The 26,758-nt window shown below is 37.6% G+C and overlaps 1 protein-coding gene across 13 annotated transcripts in view; it reads left to right on the top strand.

Moving 5' to 3' along the window:
- The first annotated feature begins 6,885 nt into the window (after positions 1-6,885).
- Positions 6,886-26,758, top strand: part of wupA (wings up A) — a 53,757-nt gene continuing 33,884 nt past the window's right edge. For 6 of the 13 annotated variants that reach the window (XM_053790041.1, XM_053790038.1, XM_070097485.1 and 3 more), the window contains exons 1-2: positions 21,245-21,285; positions 22,174-22,207. In XM_053790041.1, the coding sequence (XP_053646016.1) occupies positions 21,260-21,285; positions 22,174-22,207 (60 nt within the window). In that variant the 5' untranslated portion in view covers positions 21,245-21,259. Of the gene's footprint in view, positions 7,157-21,244; positions 21,286-22,173; positions 22,208-26,758 lie in introns of those variants that run through there. The other 7 variants (XM_070097488.1, XM_053790048.1, XM_053790049.2 and 4 more) reach the window with 7 other exon arrangements.

Here is a 26,758-nt window from a genome sequence, read left to right as displayed (position 1 = left end):
TCTATTCTTGTCGCACGCTGTTGCTCTTACAGGAACCCACAACACACTGCCACACAACCACACTGCCACAACCATGCTACCACATGGCCATACCACCACACTACCACAACCATGCTACCACACTGCCATACCAACACCATCCAACCACACCACAGCACTACCACAACCATGCTACCACACTGCCATACCACCTCCATCCAACCACACCATCACACTACCACACTAACCATGCTACCACACTGCCATACCACCTCCATCCAACTGCACCACCGCACTACCACATCCACACTACCACTGCCATACCACCACCATCCAACCACACCACCACACTACCACAACCACACTGCCATACCACCACCATCCAACCACACCATTGCACTACCACAACCATGCTACCACACTGCCATACCACCACCATCCAACCATACCACTGTACTACCATAACCACGCTACCACACTGCTATACCACCACCATCCAACCACACCACCGCACTACCACAACCACGCTACCACACTGCCATACCACCACCATCTAACCGCACCACTGCACTACCACATCCATGCTACCACGCTGCCATACCACCACCATCCAACCACACCACCATACTACCACAACCACACTACCACACCACCACCATCCAACCACACCACAGCACTACTATACTAACCATGCTACCACACTGCCATACCACCACCATCCAACCACACCACCACACTAGTACAACCACGCTACCACACTTCCATATCACCACCATCCAACCACACCACCGCCATTCAACCACACCACCGCCACCCAACCCCACTACCGCTATCCAAGTACACTACCACACCACCGCCATCCAAGCACACCACCGCCATCCAACCACACTACCGCCATCCAACCACACCACCGTCATCCAAGCACACTACCACAGGCACCTAAAATCAGTACCTGACCAGCCGGGCTGTGGTTCGTGCGTCGGGTTGCGTGCGGCCAACAGTAACAGCCTGGTTGATCGGGCTCTGATCCACCATGGGCTGTATAGTCCTTGTGGCTTAGCGCTTCTTTTTTGATTATAATAATAATAATCTGATCCACCATGAGACCTGGTCACAGACCGGGCCACGGGGAGGTATACCACACCACCGCCATCCAACCACACTACCACACCACTGCCATCCAACCACACTACCACACCACTGCCATCCAACCACACCACTGCCATCCAACCGCACTACCACAGTCTAACCACACTACCACACCACTGCCATTCAACCACACTACCGCCATCCAAGCACACTACCACACCACTGCCATCCAACCACACTACCACACCACCGCCATCCAACCGCACTACCACAATCTAACCACACTACCACACAACTGCCATTCAACCACACCACCGCCATCCAACCACACTACCACACCACCGCCATCCAACCACACTACCACACCACTGCCATCCAACTACACCACCGCCATCCAACCACACTACCGCCATTCAACCACACTACCACCATCCAACCACAATACCTCACTACTGCCATCCAATCATTCTACCACACCACTGCCATCCAACCACACTACCACACCACATTGCTACACAACCATACAATACCCGGCTCAAATACGCCAATACCTCACCCTCATCCAACTCATACAGTACAGTACAAAAAGTCCAGGAAAGACCCCAGAAGGATATTTCAGAACATAGCAGGCTGCCACGCTCTAACAGTTGTTCTGGAGGGGAAGGAACAAAATCTATGACAGGTAGACAGGTTAGGTTAGGTAAGGTTTGTCAGGAAACAGGACGATGACGGTTTATACTCGAGAAAATGCAATGTGTTAGTCTAAGCTGGGAGACTTCCACTGGACAATGATTGTATCGTCAAGTCTTTCACTATGAATTCAATAGCTTCTAGAGACTGAAAGGTTTCATCCCATCTGCATTTAGGAGCCAGGGAGGGTGAGGTTATTTACAGTCAAGGAAATCTACTGGTCTTGACAAGTCTTACATAGGTAGTTCCTCTCTTCCTCTGATTTCTATGATAAACACACACACACATATCTCTCCACTTCTGTGATATCCTTATCGCCTTAATGAAGTCTCCTAGCTTAGGCTGACAGATTTTAATACCATGTGACCCTGCCTGTATGACTGAATATGACAGGGAAACGTGACGCATATAATGTTGCTAAAATTCCTAGGAATCCACCTCGATAATAGACTCAAATTTCATACACATATACAACAAATTTCTAAGAAAATCTCCAAGACTGTAGGCATACTATCGAAGATACGGTAATATGTTCCACAGTCAGCCCTCCTGGCCCTTTATCACTCTCTTATTTACCCCTATCTCACCTATGGAATTTGTGCATGGGGCTCAACAACAATTAACCATCTCAGACCACTAATTACCCAACAAAAGGCTGCAGTTAGAATGATAACAAATTCTCACTACAGGCAACACACTCCACCAATATTCAAAACACTCAACCTACTCACCATACAAAACATCCATACTTATTATTGCACCTATTACATACATAGAACACTTAACTCTGATATTAACCCTCCCCTCAAACATCTCCTTGCCAACCTCAACAGAACACATGACCATAACACAAGGCACAGATCACTCTTTGATGTTCCTCGTGTCCATCTCACGCTATGCAAAAACTCAATGCACATAAAAGGCCCTAAAATCTGGAATTCATTACCTGTAAATATAAAAGAAACACTACCTGTTTATAAATTCAAGTCTCTTCTCAAAGATCACTTACTCACTCAAAACCAAATAAATACTGAATAACTGAACCTTATAAATTGTATGTCCTATATGTTACTCACAATAATATCACACAAATGTTAAACCTAGGACCCAATCTAACAGACCTAACAGAATACTCCATTCGACTGAATGTACAGCAATGCAAGCAACCATATGACCTGTCTTTGTAATACTCATTTGTGCTTTATAGTTATCTGTTTACAATAATGTTTTATCACTGATTTCATCATTGCTAAGTTAATCTTAAGTTAATTTTAAGCCAGCCCGTAATGCTATGCATATAAGTGGCTTTGGCATGCTGCTCTTACCTGTATTTTTTGTACCTCTGTTTGTATGCTTAAATTACTAAATAAATAAATAAATAAATAAATACGTATTGTATAGGCAGGCTGTCCTGAGATGGTATAGTAACTCCAAAATCTGCTGGAGGGAAATCTTTGCAGATTCCTTTGCTGATGAACCCAAGGTGGAATAACCTGCTGAAGTCTGCTAACAAGGCTGAGAAATTTCATTGCTTACTGTATGCAAACTATCCTGAGTAATGGAATGTGACAGGAAAAACATTTAGCTTGTCTTCCTCACAATGTAACAATCATTTAGCTTGTCTTCCTTACAATGTAACTATCAAATATTTAGCTTGTCTTCCTCACAATGTAACTATCATTTAGCTTGTCTTCCTCACAATGTAACTATCATTTAGTTTGTCTTCCTTACAATGTAACTATCATTTAGCTTGTCTTCCTCACAATGTAACTATCATTTAGCTTATCTTCCTCACAATGTAATTATCATTTAGCTTGTCTTCCTCACAATGTAACTATCATTTAGCTTATCTTCCTCACAATGTAACTATCATTTAGCTTGTCTTCCTCACAATGTAATTATCATTTAGCTTGTCTTCCTTACAATGTAACTATCATTTAGCTTGTCTTCCTCACAATGTAACTATCATTTAGCTTGTCTTCCTTACAATGTAACTATCATTTAGCTTGTCTTCCTCACAATGTAATTATCATTTAGCTTGTCTTCCTCACAACAATGTAACTATCATTTAGCTTGTCTTCCTTACAACGTAACTATCATTTAGCTTGTCTTCCTCACAATGTAACTATCATTTAGCTTGTCTTCCTCACAATGTAACTATCATTTAGCTTGTCTTCCTTGCAATGTAACTATCATTTAGCTTGTCTTCCTTACAATGCAACTATCATTTAGCTTGTCTTCCTTACAATGTAACTATCATTTAGCTTGTCTTCCTCACAATGTAACTATCATTTAGCTTGTCTTCCTTACAATGTAACTATCATTTAGCTTGTCTTCCTCACAATGTAACTATCATTTAGCTTGTCTTCCTCAAAATGTAACTATCATTTAGCTTGTCTTCCTTACAATGTAACTATCATTTAGCTTGTCTTCCTCACAATGTAACTATCATTTTGCTTGTCTTCCTCAAAATGTAACTATCATTTAGCTTGTCTTCCTTACAATGTAACTATCATTTAGCTTGTCTTCCTTACAATGTAACTATCATTTAGCTTGTCTTCCTCACAATGTAACTATCATTTAGCTTGTCTTCCTTACAATGTAACTATCATTTAGCTTGTCTTCCTCACAATGTAACTATCATTTAGCTTGTCTTCCTTACAATGTAACTATCATTTAGCTTGTCTTCCTTACAATGTAACTATCATTTAGCTTGTCTTCCTCACAATGTAACTATCATTTAGCTTGTCTTCCTCACAATGTAACTATCATTTAGCTTGTCTTCCTCACAATTTAACTATTATAAAGAAGAGGGAAGCAGCCTACTAAAGATGTATATTTCTTTAATAAAAATAGCAGATTAAAGATGATTCTTTCATTTACATAAAAAAATTGTGGAAATGCAGAGGTGGATTTTAACACAGATGATCCAAGTGTTTACACAGAGATTTATAAAACGAGAAGACGATTTTTGTAAAAGGTCCCTGGAGATCATGGCCCCCGTGACCTGGTCTCAGACCAGTCCTCTTGACGTGGTAAGGAAATGTTACAGGAATAGGAAGTACTGCATTACGAAATGGGAAAGTGAAGTGTATAATGATTTTAAGTATAAATTTGTAGAAATTTACCTGTCATACATATTTATTAAACGGAAGGAAAATTATGATCAGCAATTCTGCAATAGTGAAGAACGTTTAACAGGCTTCCGTTTTACATTCCAATTACAGAGCCTACTACCAGAGTTTACAACTTTTAACAGACTCCTGTTTCACATACACATGACAGAACGGTAGTACTTAATGGTTGCTGTCAACCAGCCTATTACCATAGTACAAAACTTTTGACAGGCTTCTGTTTCATATAGGTACCAGGGCAGTAGTGCTTCCTGGATGACTGCCAGGGTGCAAAACTTTTAACAGGCTTCTGGAGAGCAGAAGGATATCTGGTGGGTAGTACTTCCCTGGATAGCTGCTGTCTACCAAGCTACTGCTATCAGACCTATTGACAGAAGCTGATGCATATTTATAGGTGTTAAGCTGAGAGTGCTCTGGCAGGGTAGCTCTCTAAGGAGGGTGCCAGGGTTAGGGTGAATCTGTAGGAAGGGTGGCTCTGTAGGGAGAGTGCCATGGTTAGGGTGAGTCTGTAGGAAGAGTGGCTCTGTAGGGAGGGTGCCAGGGTTAGGGTGGCTCTGTAGGGAGAGTGCCAGGGTTAGGGTGAGTCTGTAGGAAGAGTGGCTCTGTAGGGAGGGTGCCAGGGTTAGGGTGGCTCTGTAGGGAGGGTGCCAGGGTTAGGGTGGCTCTGTAGGGAGGGTGCCAGGGTTAGGGTGGCTCTGTAGGGAGGGTGCCAGGGTTAGGGTGGCTCTGTAGGGAGGGTGCCAGGGTTAGGGTGGCTCTGTAGGGAGGGTGCCAGGGTTAGGGTGGCTCTGTAGGGAGGGTGCCAGGGTTAGGGTGGCTCTGTAGGGAGGGTGCCAGGCCAGGCTGGACTTTCTAATCACTTCCGTACTGAGCAAAATATTTTTGGGTAGTGGTTGCTGCCTGTCTATCTTAAGTCCATACCAAATTAGAGTATGGGTGAGTGGGCGTGTGTAGGCGTGCGTGTGGGCGTGTGTGTGGGCGTATGTGTGGGCGTGTGTGTGCTCACGTAACTGTGGTTGCAGGGGTCGAGTCACAGCTCCTGGCCCCGCCTCTTCACTGGTCGCTACTAGGTCCACTCTCCCTGTGTGTGTTCACCTATATGTGGTTGCAGGGGTCGAGTCATAGCTCCTGGCGTGCGTGTGTGTTCCTTTGAAAGAAGAAAACGTAGCGAAGGAAACTCTAGGAACGAGAAAACTTGAAATAAATGGAAATGAGAAACAAACACATAAGTTGATGACATACATTATGAGATGAATAACAGAGGAATTAAGTAAGAATGAGTGTATTACATAAATCTGGATCTGTATTCTCTGATTGCCAGATTATTATTTTTTTCCTAAAGAACAAATAGGCACAATACCGTGACTGGAACAATACCCAAATAACCAGACAATAGCAGAGAGAAGGTTATGGCGATGTTTGGGTCCAACTGGGACCATTTACAACGTTACACAGTAACAGGAGGTAGAAAGTTAACAAAAATTTAGAAATTTAACAGTTAGAAAATTAACAAGCGTGAAAAAGTTAACAAAAGCTAGAAAGCTAACACAAACTAGAAAGTTACCAAGAGTTAGATAATTAACAAGAGCTAGGGAGTTAACAAGACCTTGAGAGTTAACGAAAACTAGAAAGCAAGCAAAAGCTATAAAGTTAACAAGAGTTAGAGTTAACAAGGGCTAGAAAGTTAACAAGAGCTAGACAGTTAACAAGAGCTAGAAAGTTAACAAGAGCTAGAAAGTTAACAAGAGCTAGAAAGTTAACAAGAGCTAGAAAGTTAACAAGAGCTAGAAAGTTAACAAGAGCTAGAAAGTTAACAAGAGCTAGAAAGTTAACAAGAGCTAGAAAACTAACAAGAGCTGTAAAGCTAACAAAAGCTAAAAAGCTAACAAGAGTTAGAGTTAACAAGAGCTAGAAAGCTAGCAAGATCTAAAAGACTAGCAAGAGCTAGAGTTAGCAGTTGAAGTAACAGTATTCAGGTCTGGGCACAGGGGAGCGCCTGGCCCCCTCCTATTTGGGCAAGTGATGGCGGCGGGTCACGTGACTCCCCCTCCACCAATCACCCGCTAACTTTGGCCGTGTGACGTGACCGCTCAACCCACCCAATCACAGAGCAGTGTGGGGCCCCGTCACGTGACCCGAAGGGACCAATGGGAGAGGCGGGGAGAAGTTAGAGCGTAAGAGAGGCACTGGGAGGATCTACAGTCAGTGCTTTGGGCGAATTGACTGCACACGCCACCCGCGTCGCTCTAGCCCAACCTCTTTAGGTAAGTATTTAAGGTTGCCCTTCAAGAGGGTGGCTGGCGTCTTCAAGAGGACAAGTGGTGACCCAGGAGCCCCTTGGATCAGCCGGTCAAGTCGTCAGAATATTTGCTGCCTTCAGTGACAAGCGAGTGGTTGATATACATTACACACAAAAAAGACAACTCGAATCGAGAAATATTTTTTATCGGCTAAAATAATCTTCACTCGTAACACCGTAAAAAAAAATTAAAAAAATCTTGACCCCCTGACATCCGTGAAAAAAAAAAAATCTTCACTCCTAGCATCCGTGAGAAAATTTTTCACTCTTAAGATCCGTGAAAAAAAAATATCTCCTAGCATGTGAAAAAAAAAACCTTGGTCCTGTGAGAATAAAGCTAAAAACTGAAAAAGAAGATTGAGTCCATGATCTCAAAGAGAACTTTACATTTATTAGCAGTATGCTCAAGAATAACTCAGGAGAATAATATATGAAATGCTATAAGTATATAATATACTTCAAGGTAAAAGCTATACACCATATACAAATACCTTCCAAGGCTCGTGATTGGAGGATGGTTACATGAAGCAACAAGGTGATTGGAGAACGTTATATACACGTCAATGATTAACGATACTGTAAACTGCAGTCTTATTGTTACACTATTGTAAACTGCGCAGAACTGAAAGATTTGTAACCTGTACCTTACTGGTGGACCGTACTGTAAGGTGTAGTGTGATTGGAGTATCAGAGTGTAAGCTGAAGCATGATTGGTGGAAGATAATGCAAGCTGGAATGCGATTAGTGAACGATACTGTTGGCCGCAGCGTGATTGGTGAATATTGTAAGCAGCAGCGTGATTGGTGGGGAATATTGTAAGCAGCGTAATTAATGAATATTGTAAGCAGCAGCGTGATTGGTGGAGAATATTGTAAGCAGCAGCGTGATTGGCGGAGAATATTGTAAGCGTATGAGTGTGGTTGGTGGAGAATATTATAAGCAGCAGCGTGATTGGCGGAGAATAGTGTAAACAGCAGTGTCATTGGTGGAAAATATTTTAAGCCGCTGCAAGATTATCGCTGAGGTTATTATAAACCAGCTTGGCAAGTGAAAGCTGTTATAAGCAGCATCGTAGTTGAAGAATATTGTAAGCAGCAGCTTGATTGGTGGAGCTGGATTTCCTTAATGGCTGCCATTCACAACTGTAAACAAATAACCATAATAGGTTCATCTTAACAAAAAAAAAATGCTACTCACTACAGTAAATTTGCCCAAGGGCGCTCCGGCTGCCAGCTAATGTCCGCTGCCCGTGGGTATTTTGGGACCAGGGGCGCCGGCACCAGCAGAAATGGGCAAGGGTGAGCAGGAACATGAGAGAGAGAAAGAGAAGAGAAATAAAGAAGAGGTAGGAGAACTTTCTAGACAATAGTAGCTCTTATTAAAATAAAATTAGATCATTACCTAGATTTTGTAGTATGTTTACTGTAGTTTTACTAACCATTAGTTTCTGGAATTCCTGGGAGTAAGATAATTAAGGATTTCTGACGCCTAATATTGTCTAAGTGGATCCGTAAGTCCCCACATTTTTATGATAAAAAAAATCTGCCCCAAAAATGTCTCGTGGAGACTGGAAGAAGCAGTAGTCGGGATTAAATGAGAAATAACTGCGATTTTTTTTGTATAAAGCATGAAATTTCTGATTGAGAATAAATCAGCTAATTTCTATTTGCGAGTTTTGTCTGAGCCAGCATTCCAAAGTAACTTATTGAATCCGTGCCAAGTTTGGGTGTGATGTTGCTTCGAACATAGCACGTAAGTAGTTCTCGAAACTACAGGCGAGGGCAAATTATAGATCAAGGTCACTAGGGCGATTCAAGACTTATTTTCATGCGTTAGCTAATTTGGTTTACAACCTATCGACCACACGCAACCTGTTCACCACTGTATGTATGTATATATATATATATATATATATATATATATATATATATATATATATATATATATATATATATATATATACATATATATATATATATATATATTTTTAAAAAAAAAAAAAAAAAAAAAAAAAAAAAAAAAAAAAAAAAAAAAAAATAAAAAAAAAAAAAAAAAAAAAAAAAAAAAAGCAGTGAAAGAGTGAAGAGTTTTTACGAGGATAGTGAGGCTCAAGTTAGAGTATGTAGGAAAGAGGGAAATTTTTTCCCAGTAAAAGTAGGCCTTAGACAAGGATGTGTGATGTCACCGTGGTTGTTTAATATATTTATAGATGGGGTTGTAAGAGAAGTAAATGCGAGGGTCTTGGCAAGAGGCGTGGAGTTAAAAGATAAAGAATCACACACAAAGTGGGAGTTGTCACAGCTGCTCTTTGCTGATGACACTGTGCTCTTGGGAGATTCTGAAGAGAAGTTGCAGAGATTGGTGGATGAATTTGGTAGGGTGTGCAAAAGAAGAAAATTAAAGGTGAATACAGGAAAGAGTAAGGTTATGAGGATAACAAAAAGATTAGGTGATGAAAGATTGAATATCAGATTGGAGGGAGAGAGTATGGAGGAGGTGAACGTATTCAGATATTTGGGAGTGGACGTGTCAGCGGATGGGTCTATGAAAGATGAGGTGAATCATAGAATTGATGAGGGAAAAAGAGTGAGTGGTGCACTTAGGAGTCTGTGGAGACAAAGAACTTTGTCCTTGGAGGCAAAGAGGGGAATGTATGAGAGTATAGTTTTACCAACGCTCTTATATGGGTGTGAAGCGTGGGTGATGAATGTTGCAGCGAGGAGAAGGCTGGAGGCAGTGGAGATGTCATGTCTGAGGGCAATGTGTGGTGTGAATATAATGCAGAGAATTCGTAGTTTGGAAGTTAGGAGGAGGTGCGGGATTACCAAAACTGTTGTCCAGAGGGCTGAGGAAGGGTTGTTGAGGTGGTTCGGACATGTAGAGAGAATGGAGCGAAACAGAATGACTTCAAGAGTGTATCAGTCTGTAGTGGAAGGAAGGCGGGGTAGGGGTCGGCCTAGGAAGGGTTGGAGGGAGGGGGTAAAGGAGGTTTTGTGTGCGAGGGGCTTGGACTTCCAGCAGGCATGCATGAGCGTGTTTGATAGGAGTGAATGGAGACAAATGGTTTTTAATACTTGACGTGCTGTTGGAGTGTGAGCAAAGTAACATTTATGAAGGGATTCAGGGAAACCGGCAGGCCGGACTTGAGTCCTGGAGATGGGAAGTACAGTGCCTGCACTCTGAAGGAGGGGTGTTAATGTTGCAGTTTAAAAACTGTAGTGTAAAGCACCCTTCTGGCAAGACAGTGATGGAGTGAATGATGGTGAAAGTTTTTCTTTTTCGGGCCACCCTGCCTTGGTGGGAATCGGCCGGTGTGATAATATATATATATTATATTATATTATCCTGATGCTGGTCCATCAGTGTGGTCTTGACACCAGATTTGTATTGTCTCGGTGATATTGGTCCACTAGTGTGGTCTAATATATTTTGAACATGCTGTCTGTTCCTGAGGGTGAAGGTAACTACACTCAAGAACAGCATCGGGAGTAGTAGTTATCTTTGAGGTTACAGAAGGAGAGTTATGCACGTAGGATCACAAAATTCAGTATTAAATTGATCTTATATTTAACAAAAAAATGGTGGTAGTATTGACAGTGAACTGTTGTGGAATGGGTAGTACCATGTCCCTGCTGCAGTAGCAACGATACCCCCTAGGCTACTTATGTACGTCTCACGGAAACGTACTGTAACCCAGTAAAAAAAACCATACCACGGGCGGGATTTGAACCCGCGGTCAGAGTCTCAAAATTCCAGACCGTCGCGGGTTCAAATCCCGCCCGTGGTATGGTTTGTTTGTAATCGTGTCATTACGATTTCGTAAGTCATGTAACTCAGTAGTTTCCTAACTACTAGTGACTATCAAATAGTGGCAGTAAGCGATCTAAGAATCACATATGGCTCAGCGTTACACCGTTCAGCTCATTTTCTGTGTGGCACGTGAGGTATGAGTCTTCTTACACCTACTGTCCGGTAGATAGAGTATATTGGTAGCTGGTGCAATAAAATCGAGATACATCGTGCCTCCAGTAGTCTCCACGGAGGACAGACAATTAAAAATGTGCTAAGCACATAATGGTGGGATTGGCATGTCTGCGTTCTATTTATGTCTTCCAGACCAAACCTTCATAAGTTCTATACGTATATGTTTCCACCCTCACGGGTGGAAACCTCTGTAAGTTTACCACCTTCATTGGGGAATACCTCCTGCCTCAGTAGTAGCATTTTATTGAGTTTGGCTTACACCTCATTTTATTTCCGGAAGAGATCTACTCAATTAACCTACACTCTGGAGAGGAAACTCGGAACTACGTTTCGGTCCTTCCTGAATCATCATTTCACAATATGAAGATGGTGTATATTGGCCCATTAAGCTCGGTACTTACATACCAACTCTGTCATGTATGTAGAAAGGACTGGCCCATCGTAGTGCCTCCAGCGTGACTCTCATTGCCTTGTTTTAGATCACTTTCCAGTTTTTAGATAGCTGTCGTCTACAACGAAGCAGGCAGTATAGATGTAGACCTTGAGTAAAATTCAATACGAACTGTAACTAAATCTTCTCAATAGATAGCCTCCATGTGAACTGGAAAAATCTTGTATCTACCTTTCCCCTGGAGTTTTCTGCCTGTCCGTAACTTTAGATGTTAATTATATCTGGTGGTGTAAATACACACAGTTCCTAATGTGCATAGTGTTTGAATCTTAAGCAGGGAAAACTATGTTGAATTTTATCACATTAACTCTGCCACTGCTGGTCACTAGTGTCAAATCGTCTTGAGTAGCTCGGTAATCTTACATTGTTTCTGGAGAGAAAAAAAGAACATGACCTCTGGCAGTGTCAGGGTGAACCAGCTGGACAAGGTTTCACTGAATACCTCTTTGGTGTAACCAAAATATGCTTGTGCAGAGGTTTAACATTCCGGATTGTTACTGCACTCGCGGGAAAGCGCTAAACCCCCATAGCACTTGAGGAATTGGAGACGGTCAAATTGAATCATGTTTCCTGGATCAAGAGCCCTTCACCGGCATCATGGCACCCCAGTTGAAGGGGGTCAACATTCCGAAGTAAATACTGAATTGTCGTTTCTGTCACCTTCCTTAGGTAACTGGCCTCGCCTCTTGACTCTTGTCGACCAGCGTTACGTATTTATAGCCTCAGGGCCTGATCGTAGATTTGAAACTCTATGGTATTTGCCTTCCTCTTTCATTTACTTTTTGCAACTTACCTCATGAGGTAAAAAAAAAAGAAAAAAACTTTCTGACACCCTTGTGGCTCACATGTGTTTGACTGTAGTCTGTGTACATGCTCTGGCTCTATCTCGTGGCTCACATGTGTTTGGCTGCGGTCTTTGTACCTGCCCTGGCTCCATCTCGTGGCTCACATGTGTTTGGCTGGGGTCTGTGTACATGCCCGGACTTCATCTCGTGTGCTACACTTAGCCAGACTGAAATTTTTGGAAACATCTGCTTATTTACAGTGAAGTGGTAATATTTCGGTCCCAAAACATTAATCTCAGCTAAGAGGGTCATACCGACTAATTATTAAATTTACTAAATCTAGTAATCTGCCGTGTGCCTACACATATGTAGGAATTAGTGGGAAAACATATTTACAATATTTTTCATGTCATATCATACAAAATGGATTTCATAAAAGCTAATGAAATATTTCAGCCTGAGTTGGTGACTATACCCAGTAATTTTGTATCATCTGATGATAGAAAATTACTGGGCATAGTCATCACCTAAGTGAATTTTTTCCAGCTTGAGCTGGGAAATTTCAGTTAGGCGATGCAGATATCATTAGGCATACTACTACGGGTTGAGTAGTTATGCCAACTTCAATGTTTTCCTTCAGTTGAGGTTACTCGTAAAGCCTAGTGCATATGACCAAAAGCGCTACGGAGCTGGTCATCATATGACTTAATATTCGTATCAAAAGAAACTGCTCCGGTACTGACCAAAAAAAAAAAAAAATACCACCACTGGAACGAAGAGCTGAGAGGAAACTGAAGTAATTGGTGCAAAACACCAGCAACTGGTGCGCACATCTCCCCATTCTTCTCCCTCCATCCTCTATCCCTTCACTATCAACCCCCTTCCCCTCCCGCCTCCCCTCACCATTTCCGTGCCGGGTATGACCAGAAATAGAAATGGTTGGCAGCTGACACCTCTGGCTTGCGTGCGCTCCACCACCCTCAATTTTCTTTCATTCCATGGTCTTGAGGGAATTCAAAAGAGGTGCTGTGATGTTTAGTTCTAAGGACTGCATCTACACCCTCCCCTTCCTTAGCTCAAATTCACTTACCTTTCATTCCACAGGTGTTCCATGACTCCTACTCTTATTCATAAACTTTATAATAGTCTTGGTCTTCAACCTTGTTTATTCACTTGAATGTAATTACTGAATCAGTTCACTTCGTTGTTATTTCATGAAGACTGAAGCGCAATACATACAGTTTGTTTAATATTACAGACAACTGAATTCACTAAATGTATAATACAAAATATACTATTTATACAGTAATTAGCCTTCTTCACATATACACGGAGAGGTGCATGTCTCTCCGTGTCTATACACTGGAAGGTTGTTTTAATCCCTTTCTAAGGTATTAAAGTATTTTTGGCTGGTGGTTAACGCGATATGCAGCCTTAATGGCCCTCGTGTAGTAGATAGGCTTAAAACCCCATTAACCTGCAGGGGTTTGGCGCATTACCTTTTACTATTAATAATTATTTATAAATACAGACAGGTTTAGCGCTTCCCATGATTAAAATAAAAACTATTGGTTGCCAGATGCGCAGTAAGATATAAATTAGTAGCCACTGGAGACTCGAACCGGCTGACCTTTCAGGTGTTGCCTTAAGGCCGGTGAAGGGGTCTCTTGATGCGACGAATTGGAGCTATCCTCCTTTTCCTCTGATCGCCCCAGGCGCTGGGCCACCTTTACGCGATGAGATTTGAATGGATTCTAACTTTTGCCACTCCTTACAGGATGTTCCTCCCCACAGGATGGCACTCCCCCCACAGGGTGCCACTTCCCTTATAGGGTACTACTCTACCCACAGGGTGCCACTTCCCTCATAGGGTACTATTCCCACGGGGTGCTTTCCTGACTAGGAACCCAACATCTCCTTAGGTATAAATACTGGGGATATTTGCACTTTCGTCTGGCCGGTGACATGGAACAAATGATGCATATGGATTACGCAGCGCAAAAGCCCGCTTTAATTAGTTTTACTTCGTGATTAATTGATCACGACAATAGCAAGTTCATAAGAGTGTAATTCTGATAACGTTAAAACTGTTAATAAAAACAAACCTCTTCTCGCATCCAAACTGATTTCCTCTCATTCTCCAGGCGATATGTATGTGCTCTTACGGGTTTAGCGGTTCTCCATGCATACAATATTGGTAGTACTATATATCGATACCCCTCAAAATTATATTACGACAGTATGCCACATACTGACGTTTAAACAAGTCTCAGAAAGGACTCGAACCCATGTCAAGCAAGTCCTAAGACTCGCAGGCCAGAGTTGTATACTGGTGTGTGTGTGTGTGTGTGTGTGTGTGTGTGTGTGTGTGTGTGTGTGTGTGTGTGTGTGTGTGTGTGTGTGTGTGTGTGTGTGTGTATGTGTGTGTGTGTGTGTATTACATCAAATTTGTATACCGGTATGTGTGTATTACGTCATATATTGACATTTACTGGTGTGTGTGTATACTACGTCCTATTTTGACGTATACTGATGTGTGTATGCACTTCTCTATATTAACGAATGTTGGTGTACATATTACGTCATGTCTGACGTATTAGGGTAATATATTGACTTTTTATACGGGTGTGCGTATAAAGTCATATATTGACGTATTCCAGTGTATGTAACGTATACTGATGTATGTGTATACCTAGCACATATTAACATATGTTGATGTTTATATTGTTATATTCGCGTATACTGATGTATATATTACGTCATATATTGACATACATACATATTACGTTATATATTAATGTATATTGCAGCGTTGTATGACCCTTACATGTTTAGAGCTTAATTTTATTATAATTGACGTTAATAGTGCAAAAATTACGTCACATATTGACGTATATTTTTGCATATATTACGTCATACATTGAAGTATGGGGATAAACGTACTCCCATCATACACCAACGTTATACATTGTCTAAATTGCCAACATTTACACACACACACACAATATATATATATATATATATATATATATATATATATATATATATATATATATATATATATATATATATATATACATATATATATATATATACATATATATATATATATATATATATATATATATATATATATATATATATATATATATATATATGTCGTGCCGAATAGGCAGAACTTGCAATCTTGGCATAAATAGCAACGCTCATCTTGCCATATAGGACAAGTGAAAATTTGTGTATGCAATAATTTCGCCAAAATCGTTCTGAACCTAACGAAAAAAAATATATTTCACTGTGTTTGTTTATTATTAAATTATTGTAAACAAATCTGAAATATATTTAGTTGGGTTAGGCTAAAATAAATTGCTCTTGTTATAATAAGGTTAGGTAAGTTTTCTAAGTTCCTTTTGGTGCAAAATTATAAATTTTTACATCAACATTAATGAAAAAAATATATCTTTAAACGTATAAGAGAAAGTTTTAGAAAGGACTTAATTTTAAATGAGTTCTTGCTAATTGACCAGTTTTACATATTCGGCACGACATATATATATATATATATATATATATATATGTCGTGCCGAATAGACAGAACTTGCGATCTTGGCTTAAATAGCAACGCTTATCTGGCCATATAGGACAAGTGAAAATTTGTGTATGCAATAATTTCGCCAAAATCATTCTGAACCTAACGAAAAGAAATATATTTGATTGTGTTTGTTTAGTACTAAATTATTGTAAACGTATTTAAAATATATTTAGTTGGGTTAGGCTAAAATAAATTGCTCTTCTTATAATAAGGTTAGGTAAGTTTTCTAAGATTCTTTTGGTGCAAAATTAAAAAAAATTACATTAACATTAATGAAAAAATACATCTTTAAACGTATAAGAGAAAATTTCAGAAATGACTTAATTTTAAATGAGTTCTTGCAAATTTACCAGTTTTACATATTCGGCACGACATGTATATATAAGTTGTTAATATTCTAGTGTATATATCTCCCCATTTCCACATATATACACCGAGAATTTCCTTTAATCACTATTTTTACGTTTACAAATATTAATGTTTAGATGAACTGCGGCCTTAATGACCCTCGTGCAGCTGATAGGTTTATACCTAATAAACTGTTTTAGTGTAACAGGATGTATACATCTAGAAGTGTATACACAGGATATATACACCTAGAGGTGTATACATCCTGTGTATATATACACAATTTAATTTCAACTCTATTATCAGAAGTATTTTTGTTGCTAGTGTACAGGTGGTATGCAGTGTTATTGCCCCTCGTGTAGTCGATATTAATGATTTAAATCTTTTGAAATATCTAATCCCCTGGATGAAACTTGATTACCTCCCACCGAGGAAATGGGAGGTAATCAGGTTTGATCCAAAGAAGGAGAGATCAGCTCCAACTCCTTTGATGGACATGGACAACCCTTCATTAGTATCAAAGCCCACCTTGAATGGAGCTTGATCCTGAGGGTGTTGGTTGGTTCATGTAGTTTAAAAACGTATCGCTTACACGAGGGTCATGAGGACTGCACGTACACTTTCCACCACCAGACAAAAATACTTTAATCCCTAAAATAGAGGTTAAAGTAAACTCTCAGCGTATATAAGCTGAGAGAAATACATCTCTTGGTGTGTGTATCCCGTTCTAAGGTGATGAACAATGGGAATTTTATGGTGGTGTCTGGCATGGGTCAAATATCAGTGCCCATTTATGGTGTGACAAGACTGCAGCAGGTGTTGGCACCCTGGCCTTCCACCTTTGCCAACACTTCCTCTTGCACAGCAAAACTTGCCTGGTGCTATAAAATTGTGTCAAATAAGCAGGACTGTGTCAAATATATTCTTGATTACTGACACTATGTTTTGACATTAGGCTCCTTTCACGTTTTGATTTTGTTCCGCTTCAAAATGTATGGAATGTACGTATTGCATTTTGAGAAACACCCAACTTATACGAGAAAGATCAAGATTTTGGAAGATATAAACAGGAATTTTAGAAAAGAAATGACCACATGGTGAGGAAACCAGGTCACATGCTCTTGAAAACCCCAATTCGTGATAGGAAAACTAATTTTGATTAAAAAAGGTTATATAAAGAATCCCAGGCCACAAAAAAACAGATTACACGAAAGCAAGATCACATAGAAAGTAATGTACATTTGGTAATATTTATAAACACTGTGACTAGAATGGCAGCAACAATCGAGCAAAACAAATTATATTGGAAAACATAGTTTTTTTTTTTTCAAAATAAGGTGTTGAAAACTTAGTATTGCTTGTAGCACATGACTGCAAGAAACTTTATAATATTAACAAGAACTTGGAACTTAAGTGTTACTTACAGAATATTATTATAATAAAATTTTTAATGCCAACCAGAACCTTAAATTGAGTATTTCTACTTACATATTACTATAAGAAAATAGTACCGATAAGAACCAGAACTCAACTTAGCAGGATTAACGAAGTTTAGATAAACAAATATAACTAAACGAAGACCTGAAATGTGAAAGGAATTTATATATGAAATTCCATATAATGATCATTAACGTGTGTATTACAATGATTGAAGAAAGCCAAGAATTTGATTTGTGTCAGAAGACTGAAGCTTCAACTTGACTGACGAAGAAGATTGGAAATTTCCTGAGGATTTCAAGTCTCTGAACAAATTAGTAATGAATTCTAATTTCTCTTTATATTCCAGACTTGTCAGTTTTTAGTTTATATACATCGTAATCCTTTTTACATTTTATGTCATATATTATATCTTTAGATTAGTTAATATTGGATTAATATTTTTGTAGTAATGTTGTTAAGGTAATGTACAGTTTTCCATTATAGACTAACTTGAGTATATAAATGCAATAAGATCACAGTAAACAGGTGATATCAATATGCAAAACAACCACTGTGAAAAAATAGTGAAATTCCAAGCGCTTTCGTGATTTCTCACAGTATCAAGAACTATAAAAATGAAAGGTTAACAAGAAGGCATATAAGGACGAGATTACACCTCACTGCTACCCCACAACAACAACAATCTGTTGGGGGTGATAGCGAAGTGTAGTCTCGTCCTTATATGACTTCCTGTTAACTTTGAGTATACATATATATATATATATATATATATATATATATATATATATATATATATATATATATATATATATATATATATATATATATATATATATGCATATATTAGTTTTACAATAAGTTATAATTGTTAATGTGCTATAGCCGATGAATCAAGTTATTTAGTAACTGAAGATAAATTTTTAATGTGTCCAGACTCCTTATTCTGATTTAAAGTAATTTTTAAAATTATCCACTTTTACAAACAGCTCACTATATACATAATTACAGTGTTTCATTCATAGTTGCCACTTTACAAATATACAGCTAGGTATAGATATTCTTATATAATTTAATATTTAGTCTATGTACTAGAGATGCTAGTATGAACACTTCTTTACACTTGACACCATCACAGATCTCCAGACAATTAGTAGGATCCCATAGGTACATGGATCCACTCCTGAATACTGTATGACACTGAATTTCAAAATCATAACTAACCCTGAACTCTGACGAGGAAATTCTAGACGATGTTTTGGTTCATCCATGACAGACCGAAACGTCTAGTTTCCTCTCTTGCTTCCGGGTTAGTTGTGAACTGTGCCAACCACGGTATTAAATCTTCCTTACATAAAACACTGAAACATATCAAGAAAGACTTTCTTCCTAGTGAGCGGTAAGGCCTCCAGGCTAGCCTACTCTAGCCTCAACATGACTAGTAAGTAGTCTAAGTGGGGATGACGACCTAGTTTGGAGTGGTGCCACCTATCCCCTACCCCCCTCCCCCATGCCTCACCCTCTGCCTCAGTCACTTTCAACTGAAAAATTAAAAAATATAATTTTGTTATAAATATATGATTTATTTTAAAGTGAGCAGACTTCTACAAATTTGAGCTCAATATTCTCATAGACTTGTAAGTAAACAAGGTAAAATTCTTTTTTTTTTTAAGGCTAGAGATCAGCTGCTTGTATTTTGAGTTTAGCAGTAAGTTATTATGTAAATTTCCCAGTGTTAAGTGGGTTGTGTAATGGAGACGGTTATATTTTGGGCCTAACCTAGTCAGATCTAGCCTAGATTAGGAATTAAATTCTAGGTTACGTTAAGTTGGGTTACTTTATTTTGGTTACCCAAAAAAAAAAAATTCCCCATAGATCCAAAATATAACTGTTTCTATTGTACAACAGATTTGATATTGGAGAATTTACATGATAAGAAATACGAGGAGCTCATCTCTATATTTACCATTTTGTAAATGGCATAAAGGAGACACAGTGGATTTGCCAAGTTAAAATTTCTGTTTAGTTTGCCAGTTGATTGTGATGTCATCAAGGCTTGTTGGGTGACTTGGAATTAAATCAAAACTCCAGTGATTTAATTTTGAGCATTCCAGTGTGACACTAAGATGCTTAATTGACATTTCATCATTACATTATTTTGAGCTAACCAAAACAATAATTTTATTTACATTTTCAGTCAATATGATATAACACTATTTTATCCCTGTGTTATGAAGTACCATGCTCCTTATTTACCCTAAAATTGTTTGAGGGATGTTATTTTGAGCGTTAATTCCTATGACTGAATCATACCGCATGTATAATATGACGGAAATAGACCTCATGGAATTGGCATTTGCGACTCAAAATAACGTCTCATTTGGCAGTTAAGTTAGTCTTTTAACACAGACCAAGGTTATGGATCAATATTTTAATAATGGTACGCAATTCCGACAAGTTGATGAATAAGACTTATGTGCAATCCTTTAGTATCTTTCCGAAATGTTTTGCGTACACAGTAGGTCTCTTAAGTCGAATATATAGAGTTGACTAAAACTGGAGACAAGAGTCTATCAGTTTTGAAGTAGTTTTGAGATACTCTTAGCCGTCTTGCACATTTGCATTATTCATCAAGTTTGTGGAGCTACCTCGCATTACTCACGTCTATACTGATATATAATTCCCCTGTACTTGCCTGTGGTAAAACACTATCTCAACACTGATTTTTATTTGCTGTGCATTTTCTTTCTTTTATCGGGGACTAAATTACACATTAAATTCAATGTTATATGGAGTAATTTACGATAATTTTGAGAACCTACCTGAACCAAGGCTACCAATCAGGTCCTTTCGAAAAAATAAATATAAAAACGAAATACGCAAAAAATCATGTAACAAGAACTTGATTTTTATTTTAAATTTTTCGTGCATGATAGCCTTATTAAACAAGCGAATAATATATGTTTTTTTTTTTAAAGTACAGCTGGTTTGAAATATATTGAATTTCTTAAAATGGCTTTATTTTCAACAGTTTAGATTATCTTAACCTAGTGAATTTGTGCTTGTAAATTATTTGAGTGTTACTGTGGGAAAAACGTTAAAATGTTACTTTTTTTTGTAATAAGGTATATACACCGAGAGATGTGTTCCCTGATGCATATATTTTAATTCCTCTAGGGATAAAGTAGCCTTGATGTTACTATGTAACTTGTGGCCTTAACGACCGTCGTATAGCCAATAAACCTCTTTTCCAAAATTTAAATATATTAAAAATATATATTAACATTTTTCGAGTTGAGTATTAATATACGAAATTTGTGACTTACAAATTAGTCGTTACATCTACTGGGTTTTATTTCTGCTAAGCTCATTTTATTTTGACAAGCTTCGTTTTCTCATTTTTTCATACTAACGCCCATCATCTCTCTCATTTCCAGTTCCTAAACCCCCCCACAAACCTCCATCATCATCATGTCTTCAGACGAGGAGGAGTACAGGTAAGTTGTGACCAAGATGACAAAATATCACAGGCTAGATGCACCGAGAGATGTATATCACTCAGTGTATATCTACTAAGAGCTTACGGTAATTCTTATTTTAGGAGTTAAAACATCTTTGGTAGTACTATACAGGTGACATTCTTCAAACCCCATTAATGAACCAGAAAGTGTATAAATTTGGTACATACAGTTTGCATATTAGAGGATTCGGCTATGTATAGGAAGTATTTGTGCATGGGGAACTACCTAGAGATACAGAATACACAAGTTTTGTTAATGATGTTTATGTTAGATACATAGCTAGGCTACAGGTAATGGGTTGGTACACTTTGGGATACATGAGGCACACAACTGGTATTAAAATATTATACTGTTACATTACAAACAAAACTAAGCTACTGGTGACCAAACAGTGCTTGAAATAAAAGGTGCATATAGGTTAATACACAACTCTTCAAGGTAGCAGACAAAGGAACAACAAATCTAGGATGAAAACTGTTTTGAAAAAATAATGACAATTTCATATATTTTTAGACTCGAGATCACTGCAGGTTAATAACTATCAAATGAATGTTCCTCGAAGCACTAAGACAAGAAACTCTAACATTATAAATTTAGGATCAACATTTTTGAATGTTTTGACGAACATAACTTCACATTTCTTTATATCATTCGAACACACATACCCATGTATCATGCTGTAGAGAAGGTGGCCACTATGAAAACTAGTAGAAAAAAGTAAACAAATTATTGTATTTGGGACTTAATCATCTTAAGAGTCCTATTTTTTCTTTAGGTATAAATTGGAAAACGACGAGCTGGCGTGTATAGGAGAAATGTAGATTTTTGTACACTAATCTCTCATTTTCTTTCCCCCCAAAAAAGCAGTTCAGAGGAAGAAGACACCATGGCTGACGAGGTATAAATAATGTTCCATTTCAGACTGTAACTCACTTTTTTTACTAAACACACATAAATCTAATGTTATTAAACTGACCAACCAAAAACAATAATAACTTATAACTGACCTCCAGAGAGAACATCAAAGACGCTGAAAAGGGTAGGTACATCACCATCAACTCTTAACTTACCTTAACCTCGCAAAATTCCACCTCGTGCAAATGGCTGTATCAACTTTGGACCTAACAACGTATGACTTAAAACTAGTGATATATAATGCATCTTTAGCTTACAGAAGATCTTCAAGAGTTTGCAGTTCTGAAACCTGCCATCCCGATTTTAGTCTAGCCACTTGAAGAATATATTAATGTGAGCTCTTGATTAACGTTATGGTCTGACATCTTGCCGCTGAAACTGGGAACCATTAATACAGTTGGTCCGCATCATAAACAGTTATAGGTGAACTAAATCCTGTTAGGTAAATGGACACAGATGCAACTAATGTGACATTTTGTTGTGGCAACGTTTCGCTCTTCGGGAACTTTATCAAGCCGTTACGACTTGACAAAGCTCCTGGAGAACGAAACGTTGCCACAGTAAAATATTACATTAGATGCATCTGTGTCCATTTACCTAACATTATTACTAAACTAAATCTTATTCGTGCAGGGGCTTCGAAACTGCTAATTTGAAATACAATAAGAAAATTTCCTCTTAGGGTGAAAATGCGCCGCCTGCCTTATTGAAACTGTAGGCACCGGGTTAAGGACACACTTGTCCTGTTTCTTAACAAAATGCCACCACCAGTTGGTAAGGATACCCAAGTTGATACAGTCTTTCCTGGAGGGTCGTCATGTTGGAAGTGACACCACATACCACGCGCCTCTACCCACCCCTACTAGAACTCTCCCATTGTTTTTTTTTTCAATAATAGCATCCATGTCTCCTCGTGTTTCATTTTGTCAAGTATGTATTTGGAATTCCTTTTTTGGAGGTATTTTTCAATAGTAGAGAGAATTTAATGCTATAAAATCGAACAGTTGGACGCTTTTGTAACTTTTTTTTCGCCTTTTAAGAGCTACATTGGCAAGCCTAAAATTAATAAAAGTTAGAAATTGCAGGAATTATACTAGCTGGGGTTGGTGAGAATTATCCTTTTGTTTTTCATTTAGTTTGTAGCGTTTTTGTTCGGTTCATCATAAATATTTCTCATTCTTATTTTTGATCTTAGCTACAGCGAAACTTTACCCTCTCAATTTGAAAACTTGTTTTATTTTGTGTAGACTGTATACACATCCTTTGTAGATTCATAGGGCAAACACACACAAGGACACCGTCAACACTGGCAATAATAAGCTAAACATCACATTCAGGGACATATAATAAGACGACACATATATACCACATTTTTCTGTTTATTATAATTCATTAAATTATCGTAGGTGCTTAATTTAATACAAGTAGTGGCCACCATTTAGGTTAGAACCATCTTATTTCGCTAAAGTATCCTTCGCCTGCACCTTACAGCTGCACAATATTATCAAAATGCGTCACGTCCGTTACTAACAGCGTAGTTAGCCCAGCACACTTGTGTTCCGTTTTAGATTAACGCTAAACTGGGAATGGGAATCTGTTATTTCCGATTCCAAGACACTTATTGATCTATTTGTGCAGCATTCCAACTGTGTTCATTTTGTACTATCTTTGAGTAAAAAATGTAAATTATGCCATAACTATACATCTTTTTACCTTTTCTTGGTTTCCAGTGTAATATGTATGTTACAAATGTAAGACAAGCACAGGATACATCTCATTTTTTAGAGAAAAAAAAAGTAGTTATGGCCATAAGTTTAATTTTTTTCGTCACGATTTCACTACCCTAAGTAAACATGTACCATTCAAGTATGAGTGTGATCGAGAGTTGCTGAAATTAAACACGGCTATAGTAGTCCTATAGGGCTTAATTATACATATAATTATTTTAATAAAAATAAAAATAAAAAAGTGGAGAATACATTAGTATCATTACATTGAAGTAAAAACATAGGCATATATTTAACAAACCACAGTTAAGCAGTTCCACAGACTTTACTTATGCTTAAGCTAGTGTCATACACACACTGAGCGATACAATGTGAGAAACCACTTGGTCAAATATGGAGCAAGATTTATCTGTATAGTTCGGCGTCAGATAAGGGTTTCTGACGGAAGCCGATATATACAAAGAACTCTCTTGTCTGTGTTTCATATCTGTCCAAGTGATTTCTCACAATAGTTTATATATATATATATATATATATATATATATATATATATATATATATATATATATATATATATATATATATATATATATATATATATATATATATATATATATATATATATACACTATATTTATATATATATATATATATATATATATATATATATATATATATATATATATATATATATATATATATATATATATATATATATATATATATATATATATATATATATATATATATATATATATATATATATATATATATATATATATATATATATATATATATATACTATATATATATATATATATATATATATATATATATATATATATATATATATATATATATATATATATATACATAAAGCGAAACAGTAAGTTTTTAAGCCTTGTGTCATGAATTCAGGAACTCTCAACACATTTTTTTAAAACAACCATGGCAATGGAGCCCACCATGACGGCTGGCAGGCCAAACACCTCGCCCCACGCACTATGCTTCACCTTTTCTCTTAGGTAAATAATTCTGTATCTTACACAAAATTTAGAGTATACTTTACTCAGGTTTTGCCATACAAACACTAAATGTTTGGAAATAGTGGGAAAAGATTAGATAATAGAGCGAAGAGCTAACTTTTAACACGGTGGAGGAGAAAGTCTTGTAATATTCAGGAGAAAGGGGGGGTGAAGCAAGTGCACGTGTTAACCTAATGTGGAATGTTGTGTATTTCGGTCCCTGACAGCAGTGAGGAGGAGTCGAGCGAGGAGGAGCAGGAGGACCCTGTGGCCGTAAGTTAACATTACCACTAACTCACTAACAACCAGTCAGTGGCACTCTCACTTCCATTCTACTTCACACTGATTACTGCTAGGCTTTGACCTTGCCTCCATGGGACCTATTTGGGGATAATGATTACACACGCCTCCACGCTGAATCATTCTTTTTTCGAAAGTAATAGCTAAGAACAATTAATACTTCGGTTTTTTTTTTTTCACGTGGGATATTTTTATGAAAAAATAAGCCTACAAATTATATCCGTGGAGGAATGTCGTAGCTGTTCAGTACATCTTTGTTACAAATATAAAACTCTGATTTGAAGATATAACAGATATTATCATGTAATATATCAGATATAAAATTGTGTTTATAATGCACAAATAGTAATTTAGCATTTTCAATTTTTGTTAAGATATGATATTAAGATTCATTAATTTTAAAGTAAAGTAGTTTTTAAGAAGTTCCTGATAAATTTAATAATGAATTTTATACATTACAGGAATTATGAAAAGAGATGAGTCATGGTAACTGTATGAGAGTAGAAGTAGTATGAGATAGATATATTTACAGTAGAAAAAAGTAGATAGAAAGAAACTTATCTGTGGCATTTTGTTCGTCCTGGCGATATGTGGAAATATATTTTTTTTACAAAGTAAGCAGATTTTTTTCTGAATTATAGATTTTTGTGCTAATCGTGAATATATATTTTGACCGGGCGGTTTTTTTTACAGCACAGTAAATGTTTATGTGTCTTGTATGTATCAGTCTGATTTTTCCTCTTGTTTCCACGGCTCCTGTCAATAGTGAAAAAAAATCAGTCATTTATAAAACTGAAAAAAAAAATTAAACCAAATTCGAGCACTGAAAACAAAAACGAAATCAAATTCGACCACTGAAAAAAAGAAACCAAATTCGAGCTTATATGTATACGATACGTCAGTCTCTACAGTCAGAAATGATAATTAATGTGTATTGTTCTGTGACTGGAACAATACGTAAATAACCCGCACGTTTCGGTCCTGTCCTTCGCTTCACGCTTGTGACTAGTTAATGGTCCAAGTCGGACCGAAACGTCGTTATATGTTTCAATCTCAGTCTCCTATGTGTGGGTTATTTGCGTATCAAATTATATAACTGCAGTATCAGTCTATTTGGAAGACTGATAGATTTATAGACAAAATATAATTATTTTTTCCGATTATGAAAATAAAAGTTTGAGATGGATTTTAATGAAAAAAAAGACAGTAATTTCCTGTATATAGATATACGATATTTTTAATATCTTACAGGTTATTTAGGAAGAAAAAACCTTAGTCTATAGCAGATTCGTCTAAAACGTACAGTTAAATTAACGGAAAAATTAGTAATAATGATGTGAATGTGATAATACTAATGAAATAGCAATAATGCTTTCGAAATATTTTTTTTATTGCAATACGAATGCACTGTTAATATAGAGGTACAAAATTCTTCCTTATAGGAAGAATTTATGTAATATACAATAATTCACATTATTCTTC

Source organism: Cherax quadricarinatus, chromosome 58, assembly GCF_038502225.1.
Source record: "Cherax quadricarinatus isolate ZL_2023a chromosome 58, ASM3850222v1, whole genome shotgun sequence".
Lineage (NCBI taxonomy): Eukaryota > Metazoa > Arthropoda > Malacostraca > Decapoda > Parastacidae > Cherax > Cherax quadricarinatus.
Note: the sequence above shows the minus strand (reverse complement) of the source record. Positions and strands in the feature narration are given on the sequence as shown.